General features: G+C 33.5%; 1 protein-coding gene and 1 long non-coding RNA gene across 2 annotated transcripts; both read right to left on the bottom strand.

Annotated features, from left to right (window-relative positions):
• Positions 1 to 756: 756 nt before the first annotated feature.
• LOC107174432 (cytochrome P450 83B1-like) lies at positions 757 to 2795 on the bottom strand. Its single transcript, XM_015525312.3, has 2 exons — positions 1845 to 2795; positions 757 to 1569 (listed from the first exon to the last, which is right to left on the bottom strand). Exons 1-2 carry the CDS (start codon positions 2766 to 2768, stop codon positions 967 to 969), a joined length of 1527 nt encoding a protein of 508 aa, XP_015380798.3. The 5' UTR covers positions 2769 to 2795; the 3' UTR covers positions 757 to 966.
• Positions 2796 to 10482: 7687 nt separating this feature from the next.
• LOC102622826 (uncharacterized) lies at positions 10483 to 12428 on the bottom strand. Its single transcript, XR_008052467.1, has 3 exons — positions 12307 to 12428; positions 11995 to 12053; positions 10483 to 10723 (listed from the first exon to the last, which is right to left on the bottom strand). It is a non-coding gene; the product is annotated as an uncharacterized LOC102622826 (long non-coding RNA).
• Between the last annotated feature and the right edge of the window lie 302 nt (positions 12429 to 12730).

Here is a 12730-nt window from a genome sequence, read left to right as displayed (position 1 = left end):
TAATCACCATCGTAATTATTTCATTTCAATATAAATATACGGCAGGATTTTCCCATCTTAAATCATTAAACAAGATAGTTTTGGTCTAGGGAAAACTTAAAGTAGATTTGTCAATCCGCATGTTCTCCATTTTCTTTGATTTGCTGGCACCAAAGTCAAGTACCAAATTTGGTGCTGACTTTTAGGTGCTTGCTTTGACAAAGAAGGCAAAACAGCCTTTAAAATCAACCATTAGATTAAATCAAGATTATATCAGCCTTAAGCTGCTTACACCAGCTGTGTGTTGTACTTGCTTATCTTGAACAAAAATAAATAATATATCTTGTATATATTACCATTAATTGAGAAATGAATCAATTAGATAAATACTGAGTTTATTATATTAATCCAATGTTTTATTGCTTTGAGTATCTAGCATTAGTTTCTTCATTTAATTAACTTGGTAGAGAGTTCCAAATCATGGAACATTCTTATGTATTTGAATCCTGGAAATCAGGAAGAGGTGACGATTAATTAACACCATTAACACTGCTTCGCACACCAGCCAAGTGATCCATGCACAATCTTCAAACTCCGCACCACAAACTCCGGCCAAAGCACTAATCTCTTTCACTTTCTTAGTTCCTATCGAACCTGATGACGGAACTGATTTTATCGTCTGAAAGACACATGTCTTGGCTGCCATTCGTGGGTTATTGGCTTGTTCCTCTCCCTGACCCTTTTTTTCGTTGAATTTTTGAATCAAAATGAGAATGATTTCAATTGGGCTAAAATTTTATTAAATCACTAAAAGAAACAAAAAGCAAAAGCAATCTAGCTAGAAAAGCATTATGAGCTTTGGCTTTAAAAGAGAGCTGGGTAGCACCCCTCACCGTTACATATTATGATCCTCGAACAAACAATAACCGTAAAGAAAAGTGCTTGCATGCAAACTTATTTTAAATCACGACACTAATGACTAAACCATCATATAGATTTGGTTGCCACGAGCTTGAGAGGCTTTTTCTTGTGCTGGGTAAGACCAGGCGTAGCCTCAAAGTCCAAGTCATCAATCTTCATTCCATGAGGCATTTTCCAATCAAATTTGTAAAGAAGATTGGCAAGTGCAAGCTCCACAATCGGCATTGCTATAGGTGATCCTGCACAAATTCTTCTACCGGCACCAAATGGAATAAATTCAAAGTTTTGCCCTCCCATATCAATATTAGAGCCCACAAATCTCTCAGGAATAAATTCGTCGGGTTTATCCCAAACTTGGCCGTCCCTTCCTATTGCCAGCACATTAACGAAAACCGTTGTCTTAGCTGGTATGTGATAACCATCGATAACGCACTTTTCTGTTGTTTCTCTTAGGAGGAATTGACCCGCTGGTTGAAATCTCATTGTCTCTTTGACTACAGCCTTAAGATACTCTAATCTTTGAAGATCATCTTCATCTACAAAGCCTTTATCTTTTACCACATATCTTACTTCTTTTTGAACCTTCTTCATTGCTTCACGATTCTTCATTAGGTTGGTCATAGCCCATTCGAGAGTAACTTTAATTGTGTCCGTGGCAGCAATATTTTCCTGCTTGCAAAAAAATAAATTAAAAAAAAAAAAAACAATTAAACATATACATCAGGAAAAATTAATTTTTTATCTAATTAGAAAAAGAAAAAACGCTGAGAGTTGAATTTAAAAAAAAAAAAAAGATAAGAGGAGCGAAAAACCCAAATTAATTTGTTAGACCCCTACTTCATGATTCGTATACAGATTGTCAGCTAATTAAAGTTCCTTGAAAACTCTGGCTAAGTGCTGGGGCTAAGAATTTAAATTAATTTTGAGTTAAAAAAACATAGTACCATGATCGTCGATTTGATACTGTCAAACGTTTGATGATCGTCAGCAGTTTTCATCTCAGCAAGTAAAACATCAATTAAGTCCTCCTGCTCAGCAACTTTTGGTCGCTTTGGATCCAAATGATCCTCGATGAGTTGCTGATAAACTTTATCACAATCACTGAAATTATTTCTGAGGCGACGATTCCATCCTGTGAGACTGTCGAGCCAACATCCCACGAAAGGCAAACAATCTTTGAAAAAGAGTCTCCCCACCATGGCCTGAGTCTCCGCAAAAACAGAATGGAGTCTACTTACAGCTGCTGTGCCTTCATCTTCAAACCTCTTGCCAAAACCAACTCGAAAAATAATATTACGTATAAGAGTCATCGCTATCTCGCTCAGGTTGATAGGTGCTTCCGATGAGACATAATCATCAGCAGCAGCAGCAGGTGCTGCGCTTAATTTTGATATTTTTTCGATCATACGGAAAATCTCATCTGTTTGAACTTGACGAAATTGCTCAGTTCTATTAGCGCTAAGCATATGGGTGACAAATTTTTTCCTCATCTCTCTCCAGCTATTATAATGTGGAGTCAAAGTGAGACCCAAGAAATTGTAAGATAACTTTTGCGTGCCACTCAAAACTGGCCTGCTAGAAAATTGAAGATCGTGAGTTTTGAAGGCCTCTTTAGCCAATTTTGCTGAAGAAATTACTATGGTTGGTCTAAAACCAAGACGCAGAGAAAAGATGGGACCATATTGTTTAGAAAGTTTCCAAAAACAAAATGCAAGGTTTGTGGCATCGAGCTGGTGTAGGTTACCGATTAGGGGGAGACCAGGAGGGCCAGGTGGAAGTTTAGTGCTTGTGTTTTTTCTGTGTTTTTGGAGAAGAAACAATAGAAAGATGGGAAGACAAAAAAGGATCACAAGAACAAGTAGAGCCATTCCTTTTTTTCTTGGCAATTAGCTAGGTATTCTTGTGCAGTACAACAACAACAGACCTTTGCCAATTTATATATAATGAAACATAGGCGGATTGAAGCCTCTATTTTTTGGTAATTAATGGAGAGTTGTTGGGAAAATATGCTCTTTAAAAGTATATATGTTTATTTAATTGTAATAAATAATTTTTCTGATTAATAAAATAAATGAGGTATTTTATTCAAATATCTTAATTGCATTAATATTTTGATTAAAGTTCATTTAATTGTATTATATGTATTTATCTGATCACCATGTGGATTCACAGAAGATATAAATATAAGTTATCTTATGATTAAATAAAATTAGTTCGCAGTTGATAAATAAAGTTGGGCACTTTATTTAGGTATAGACTGTAATGAATTCATTGAATGATTTGTCTTAATCATGTGTGAATTTATTAATGTAGTACGACTATATTAAACATGATCACATATGAGATTTAATCAACTTTGCAATAACTGTCAGACTTATTAAATCTCGTAGGTATTGATTTTACTGTAATCTTAATCTTGAGTTAATTATGATTTCATAATTGTAATTGTTATTTCATTTAAGTTACCAATGGATACGACACATACTTATAGTCAAGATTACTCGGTATCTTGGTGGGAGCAATTATGAGTATTGAAGTTATACATTAACAATATAGAATTTGTACAACACATCTCTTGATGGGTTTTCGGTACTTAATCATAGAATTCTCTAGCCAGAGTGTGTCAACATATTTAGTATGTTGAAAATGATTATTAGAGAAAATCAGTAAGTATTAAGGAACAAGATGTAATTAAATTGATTGGACAGTTGAGATATCGATTTAATTAATGATGTGGTACAAAGGATTGTGCAGTAAAGAAATCAATGTGGCTTGGGACGAATTATTATTCGAACATACAATTATGGAGGTCAGTTCCAATCTTATAGTGGAGTAGAGTTGGAATTAAATGATTAGGCTTATTTAATTACAAGCTTAATTGTTGTAGACACTATTGTATGTTCCCAAATGATCCCCGGGTTAGCTCATTTAATTGACTACACCACTATTGGATTAATAAGCAAGATAACTAGCTATTTAATATGCTTGTATGTAAGGGACTTTATGTTATTTTATAAGATGGGCCCGTTATAGAAAAAGTAAGCAACGTGGCTTTTGATTTTCATTATTTGGAGCCTAGGGTTTTCATTAAAGAATATATAAAAAGCTTTATTTTCTCTAAAGAAAAACATAGCAGCCACTTTATACAGATTAAAAAAAAAATTTCTCTCTAATTTTGAGAGAAAAATTTTCTTGTGCTAGTTGCTTTAGTGGCGATAAAGGTGCTCACACGTCAAGTGAAGATCAAACCTGAGTTATAACCTGGAAGATCATTGGCGACAGTTCGTGATCTAACAAGCGTGGTGGTGATGGATCGTGATCTGAGAGCCTAAATCACTTCAGCAGAAAAAGCCAAATTGAATTTTCAAGACACGATTTCTAGATTACAAATTCTTATATATTGTATGAAAACGATCTTAAAAGATTTTATAAAAAATTTAAAAAACTGATTTTTCTTGAACAAGAGTTGCACATAATACGGATCTAGTGAATTAATGTGATGATGTTATACAATGAGAGAACTTAAGATTTTTATAAGGATAAAACAAGAAACCCGATTAGACTCATCAATGTTGATAGCGGTTGAAATATTGACTTGAATAAGGGAAATTATTAAAGCGTGAAGGTCAAAATCGAAGGTGGCGGCAAATTGCACATGCAAGTTGTTTACAAAGTGTGCATGGCTTAAATGCATGCAAATGAAATTTGGTTGCAAATTCTCACGTGGTCTTTGTCCATTATGAATGATCGGCGCTTCATGCTTTATTTATCAATATTTGCATATAGAAAGGGAGGCTATTTCATCGGATTTTGGACCGCAATTGTTGAAGCTCAAGGTCACTCATACATATGGAGCTTCATTTCGAGAGAGAATAGCATTCCAAATTGTGAGAGTTAATAGCATTAGTAAGTATGCTCTTCAAGAGTGTAAAAAGAGCATTTCCCTGGGTGTAAAAGGGATCCATTTAGGTGTGTTGAATTATTGGGTTTTAAGAGTAGTTTTTAATTTTGTAACTCCTATTTGAAAGTAAAAATTATCGTCAAAGTCTTTGTCTATAAACGTACACTTTAAGCTGAGATACGAAAATTATTGTGTCATCGTTTTTTTTAATTTATTTTTCATCACATTTATATTTCTTAGGAAGTTACAATCACCATAATATTGATAATTGTCCAACCCGTACTTCCACAACAATAGCATCGTGTGCTACTTTTTGGCCAAGTACGTACGCACATCTCCGTCTCTTGCATAAACTCTGACTACGTATGTTGTCCTAAAATACCTTTACTGAGAAAAAAATTTGAGAAAGAAGGAAAGGATGTTGAATTTTCTTAGCAAACATTTGATATTGATTGTATTTCCGCGCGCACATGTAATTCATGGTGACAACTGACTAGAACATTCACTGCGTTTGAATGTTATAGAAAGAAAATTATGCTATTCTCATAGGGATGATGAGAAATTTCAACGTTCAAAAGAATAAATAGGAGACTTACTCAATCTTGGTGGCTTTATACGGTTTCATTTTCACTCATCACACCATTTAATTTTATGATGTAATTCAATGATAGTACGTAATTTCATCAGCTCATGCTTAACAAGTAGTACTGAAATACCTTCCCTGAGAATGAGCTACGAAAATTATTGTGTCATCTTTTTTTTTGTATTTATTTTTCATCATATTTATATTTCTTAGGAAGTTACAATCACCGTAATATTGATAATTGCCCAACCCGCGCTTCCGCAACAATAGCAACGTGTGCTACTTTTTGGCCAAGTATGTACGCACATCTCTGTCTCTTGTATAAACTCTTGACTACGTATGTTGTCCTAAAATACCTTTACTGAGAAAAAAATATGAGAAAGAAGGAAAGGATGTTGAATTTTCTTAGCAAACATTTGATACTGATTGCATTTCTGCGCGCTAATGTAATTCATGGTGACAGCTGACTAGAACATTCACTGCGTTTGAATGTTATAGAAAGAAAATTATGCTATTCTCATAGAGATGATGAGAAATTTCAACGTTCAAAAGAATAAATAGGAGACTTACTCAATCTTGGTGGCTTTATACGGTTTCATTTTCACTCATCACACCATTTAATTTTATGGTGTAATTCAATGACAGTACGTAATTTCATCAGCTCATGCTTAACAAGTAGTAATGAAATACCTTCCCTGAGAATGAATAGGAGAAAAAGGAAAGATTATTGAATTTTCTTACCAAATATTCGATACATGTTGCCTTTCCTACGGGCAGGTAGACAACTGGAAAATTCACTACATTCATGGTTATAGAAAGAAAGTTATTCTATTCTCACAAAGATGATGATGAGAAAATTCCATTTTGAAAAGAGTAAATAGAAGACTTATTCAATCCTGGTGACTTTTATTTGGTTTCATGTTCACTCATCACGCAACGTCATAGACTCTAAAAGAGGAAATGTTAGCCAGTTACCCTCAAATTTGACATCATGAGAATTTAGCCAGTGGATTCAGCTAAATTAAAGGAAACTTTTAAAAAAAAAAAAGGAAAATTACGCGTGAGATTTTGACAAAGAGTCGGACCTGAGGGCTTCTAAATAAGAGTCCTTGCTCTTTCCTGGAAAATATGTAGGAAAGGAGCATATTTCGCCATCCAACAGTGTTTTACACAAAATAACTTATTTGGACTTCTCTCAATAGTAGGCAATTCGTACATTGCTTGTACGATCAATATTAGGCAATTTGTACTTGACTTGTATGATCAACGTTACAGGCAATCAATTTGCACTCGACTTGTATCATGAATTCCTTGGAAATAATTAGTTCCAAATTTGTAGGGATGTCAATCTACTTGTCGGTAAACATGTCATATTTATCCTGTATGTTGTTTTCTTTTCTTTTCCTTTTTTTTTAATGTTTCATTCAGTACAATAAATAAAATATGGTATTCAAAAGTTAGAGTGGATCATAGTGGTAAATATAGTTTCTGAGAGTGACGAAAATGTCCTTCATATATTCACAGCCTATAAGATGGCGATATTCGTCACAGTTTTGCCAAATTCCATCATTAGGATATTTAAGTTTCATTTTCAAATTTCTTTTAGAAATTTTAGATATTTCATCATTTTGTAAAAAAGCTCGAAAGCAGTCGTGTCTCTCGTGAAGCAAATCTCAAAGTGTCAAAGTGGGAGAGCCATCTCATTGTTTTAAATTAATATGGAAAAAGTAGCCGACGTCCATAGACACTGTAAAGGATGCGATTACAACAAATGGTACAAGGAATTAATAATCAATCAGCTCCTACGTATCATCGATCAAGGAATTTAAGCAGCACCATTCCTCATGTATTTAAAAACTTATATATATATATATATCCCTTTAAATCATGTGGGTGGTTTCAGTTTTCCTTATGCATACATGCTCTTCAGTAATATGATTTAATAAAGTCAGTGTGCAATTTTCTATTAAACCATGTGAAATAATAAAATTAGTGTACAATTAACTATAGAGTTATGTGATTTAATAACATTTCCGTATGAAAAAAATGGGGATGCCTAAAACACCACAAGTCTAACACATGCAAAGCATGAGGTAAAGGGGGTTATTTATAAATCATAATCCTTACAAACAAAATCTCAAACTAAAATATCTCAAATTTTATTAATTCGATCCATAAATCCACAAGTCTAATGCTAAATATTTTCTCCTAAAGACATAAATGTAACAAAAGTCTCAAAACTCTCTAATTATGAAATGACCCGCCCCGCACCCCCAGGGCAAGTCTATCTAAACTCGTAAAATCGAATCGATATTAATAATGATATCTAAGAATTCTATAAAAATTTCGGCAGAATCTCACTTATAAATAAAACATTCCCAACCTGCAATTTACAAAACAATACTCCCAAAATAATTCAAAATTCTTCCATCCTCTACAACCGACTTCTCAAGTCAACAAATCAAATACCACCCAAATCATTCTAATGTTAAAATACAATGATTATCCTTAATTACGAAATATAATGAATAAATACAATTCGCAATATCCCAAATATCACAGTATTAAATCTACGACATGCTAGTACCATCATGTGGCCACAAATTCAAAACTAACATTCAATACTGGATCAACTGATGTACCTGCAAATCTCCTGTGGGGGGAAAAATATAATAAAAACGGGATGAGTATAAAACTCAGTGAACTCAGTGAGTGGATAGTAACTTTGAAAAATCAATTCTTTTAAAATGATTTAATCTTTCTCAAATCAATTTCTCAAATCATCAATTTCTCAAATCAATTTCATCAAATATCATAAGAACTTACATAAACTTATTTAATTCAAATCAGTCACTGAAATACTATATTACATAAATCTGCATAAAATCGATGGAATCATAAGATTTATGTGATCCTCCTAATCAAGGAAACGACATAATCATTTTCCGTAACTTGAAATACAACTAATCTTACATAATAATTCTCGAAACGAATATTTATCAACAATAAACTATTCCCGCATGCACAAAATTACCGAAATACCCCTACATACCAAAATTACCAAAATGCCCCCAACATCATTATTTTACCAAATTATCCTCAGAATCTTCAATTACTAAATGGTCCTCAATTTAGATCACATAAATAACCACAATGTCAAAATTACGAAATTACCCTCGGAGCGTAAATTTACCAAAATGTCCTTAACAACTTAAATTACCGAATTACCCTTGAAATCTCAAATTATCTCACTGTCTTAACCTAAAATTACCAATTTATCCACTGATTCCACAAATTACATATTTTCCCTTAAATTTATGAATTTACCGAATTGCCCTTGAATTCAACATTACCAAAATACCCTCATATCAAAATTACCAAATTAACCTCAAAATCATAAATTACCAACTTTATCCTCAATTTCAGCAATTACCAAAATACCCACAAAATCTGAAATTACAAAATTGCCCTTAGACTGTGAAATTACCGAAATACCCTTGCCGGTCAACGGTCACCAGAATTCATCCGACGGCGACGGGAAGCTTAGGTCTGATAGTTCAGACCTCATTTTCTTTCTATTAAACAAATCTCAAATCTGCTCAATTCTAATATCATGCCTTTACTCAAAAACGATAGTAAAATAATTAATCAAACTAATTCTCAATAACAATAAATATCAACACATAAATGAAATCAATTTTCTAGAAAATCATTAAATCGAAGCATCAAATACTTATTTATCAAAACATACTGCACTGTATCATAAAATCATCATGTACTTTGAAAATAGGTTTTGTATATTCCACTCACAGTGATAATGTCCAGACTCGGTGTCGACAACGTCCGCAGGTTGATTCTCGTTTTGCGGATCCTCCTAATCAAGGAAACGACATAATCATTTTCCGTAACTTGAAATACAACTAATCTTACATAATAATTCTCGAAACGAATATCTATCAACAATAAACTATTCCCGCATGCACAAAATTACCGAAATACCCCTACATACCAAAATTACCAAAATGCCCCCAACATCATTATTTTACCAAATTATCCTCAGAATCTTCAATTACTAAATGGTCCTCAATTTAGATCACATAAATAACCACAATGTCAAAATTACGAAATTACCCTCGGAGCGTAAATTTACCAAAATGTCCTTAACAACTTAAATTACTGAATTACCCTTGAAATCTCAAATTATCTCACTGCCTTAACCTAAAATTACCAATTTATCCACTGATTCCACAAATTACATATTTTCCCTTAAATTTATGAATTTATCGAATTGCCCTTGAATTCAACATTACCAAAATACCCTCATATCAAAATTACCAAATTAACCTCAAAATCATAAATTACCAACTTTATCCTCAATTTCAGCAATTACCAAAATACCCACAAAATCTGAAATTACAAAATTGCCCTTAGACTGTGAAATTACCGAAATACCCTTGCCGGTCAACGGTCATCGGAATTCATCTGACGGCGATAGGAAGCTTAGGTCTGATAGTTCAGACCTCGGTGAGTCCAATGGTGGTGGCCGTGAGTCGCCACGCGCGGTGCCGGCGGTGGATCGAAGCTCCAAAATCCGCGAGCTTTCCGGTGGTCGATCGGCGGTAATCCTGCCGTTTCAGGTGACGAGGTTGGTCGGGAAATGATGCTGGTGACGTGAGGAGTAGAACCCAGCTGGAAGTGTGCCCAAACTCCGGTGAAATCGACGGCGGTGAAAACAGGTTTTGGCCGCGAGTTTTCGAGCTCAAATCGCCGGCGTTCCGGTCGGTTTCCGGCGACGAGGACAGCTGGGTTATGACGGTCGGCTTCCAAGCTTCAGATCGGTACCAAGCTCGGCCTGTTAAATTCATTACAATTTTTTTCCACAAATGTTTCATATACAAAAATATAGCTCTACAAAAATCTCTAATAGTCATTGAACTTCAACAAAATTTCAATTAGCTTTAACATCAAAATTCGCACAACTCTTTAATACCTACTAATTAATCTACTCACAACCAACAAAATTGGCATGTGTGAGTACATCTAATTTCTCATCAAGTCTTCAATTGCAAACGAATCTCACCACCGTTAGCAATCTACATCATTCTTACAACAAATAAATAAAAATCAAGATAAATTCATAGATTATAAGTCATAATAATAAAATCATTTTTAGTGACTTAAGTTGTAAAAAAAACTTTAAAGTACCAAATCATTCTTAATTAATAGACTTACATCAAATTTATCAACCATGTGTTTATGTAGTAACAAGTTGCTATGTTATCCATGTAGGTCGCTCGCATTTAACTTTATCAATCTCTCCTTGAGTGTAAATTTCAGTTCTGTAAAAATAAAAAATAAGAAGTATATTACTCTAGTTCCAGACTACAAAAATAAGTATTTGATAATAAACGACAATACATTTTCCAAAATAGAGACAATCACAAAGCTTTTAAGCTTCTAAATCACAAATTATAGGTAGAGCAATTTAGAATTAAAATATACTATAGCGATGATGACTTACATGCGCTATTTGCTTAGACTATCACTCAAATCTAGTGATTCGATATTCTCAATTGATGAAAATATGCAACATGTTTAAAATAAATCTTGTATGCTAACACAATAATAAATATTGAGCAAAGAATTTGTATTGATGAAAACATGTTTAAAATAAATCTTGCATACTAACACAATAATAAATATTGAGCAAAGAATTTGTACCTTTGCCCCTGGTCAATTTGATAATGATCTCAAAAATTTTGATGGTCATGAGAAAATCAACTAACGACCAACGCTTTATTATTGATGTTGTCAGAGGATTACCAAATTGAGAAGGAAGTGCTAAAGTCTTGAATGGCGTTGAGAACTTAAAAAACCTGAAATGGAACATTTAAAATAGAAAGAAAATATAATTATCAATACTCAAAGATAGTCCACGCTTTGTGGCTTAAAAACTTGAGTGGAAAACCCAGCAAAACAGAAAAGCAAAACAGTGTAATTTCACTGGTATTTTTGCTGCTGTCATGCAGTAAAAACATAGTCTTACTGCAAAGTTTTTGCAGCTGTTTTGACTGTATAACAGCGGCAAAAACAGCAAAAGAAACTATAATTTGGCTGCTGTTTTTACTGTTGTCATGTGGTAAAATAGAGCAGTCTTGCTGCAAAGATTTTGCAGCTGTTTTGACTGTATAACAACAGCAAAAAAAACTATAATTTGGCTGCTGTTTTTACTGGTGTCATGCGGTAAAACAGAGCAGTCCTGCTGCAAAGTTTTTGCTGCTGTTTTGACTGTACAACAGCAGGAAAAACAGAAAAAAAAAAAACTGTAATTTGGCTGCAGCAAAAACAACAGAAAAACTATAATTTGGCTGCTGTTTATACTGTTATCATGCAGCGAAAATACAGCAGTCTCACTGCAAAAATTTTGCTGCTGTTCTTACTGTATAACAATAGCAATACATCACCTTAAATAAGAGAAAAAAATTCTTTCAGCTACTGCACATTCAATTTAATTTAACTTAAATCCTTCATATTGTAGAGAGTGAGAGATTGATTCTATAGAATAAAGAGATATTAAGATAATTCATAAATTATAAGCCAGTATCTTCACCATGACTGGCAACTTCCGCAAGCAATTCATTTGCTCTTTTCCATGAGGACTCATCAGAACTGAATAAGCAAACAACACCATTATAGAAGAATGAATATATGTCTGTAATGAAATCGGCAAAACCTAGGTTATGAGCAGTACAGAAGTGCAAAAAGAAAAAGGGAATGTCTTTCTCTGTAAATACATGTAGATAGATGTTTGCAGATGCAAGCAAGGGAAAGAAGAATGTCTTTCTACATTCTCAAGGCTCCAATTGAAGCACTAACAGGTACATTTATGCGAAAATATAAGAAGAAAAATAATGTATGATACCTGTAGTCCCTGAGGAGTAAGCAAATGTATTTCGATACGTGTACATTTCCTGAAAGAAGATTGAACTATAAATAGACTGCCAATGGATCAAAATGCACTTTCAACACAAAATCCAATTAAATCACGTGCTTAAAATTCATTTTATTTCTCCAAAAATAAATAAATTCTCAACTATCACATAAATAAATCGAATTAAGAGAAAAGATTTTCTTAAAGACATCCGACGAGGCCATGAAAACCCAAGTAGCCTAGTTCCTTCCTGATGAAGAGTAGGAATCCATATTATACTAGGATTAGTTTCCTTATTAACTAAAGTTTAAGACTTTTAAATTCCTTTCTAATTTAGAATTTTGTTTCCCTTTCAATTTAGGATTTTGTTTTTCCTTCATGAATTAGGATAATTACTACTACTATAAATAGCTCC

This window comes from Citrus sinensis, chromosome 2 (assembly GCF_022201045.2).
Source record: "Citrus sinensis cultivar Valencia sweet orange chromosome 2, DVS_A1.0, whole genome shotgun sequence".
Lineage (NCBI taxonomy): Eukaryota > Viridiplantae > Streptophyta > Magnoliopsida > Sapindales > Rutaceae > Citrus > Citrus sinensis.
Note: the sequence above shows the minus strand (reverse complement) of the source record. Positions and strands in the feature narration are given on the sequence as shown.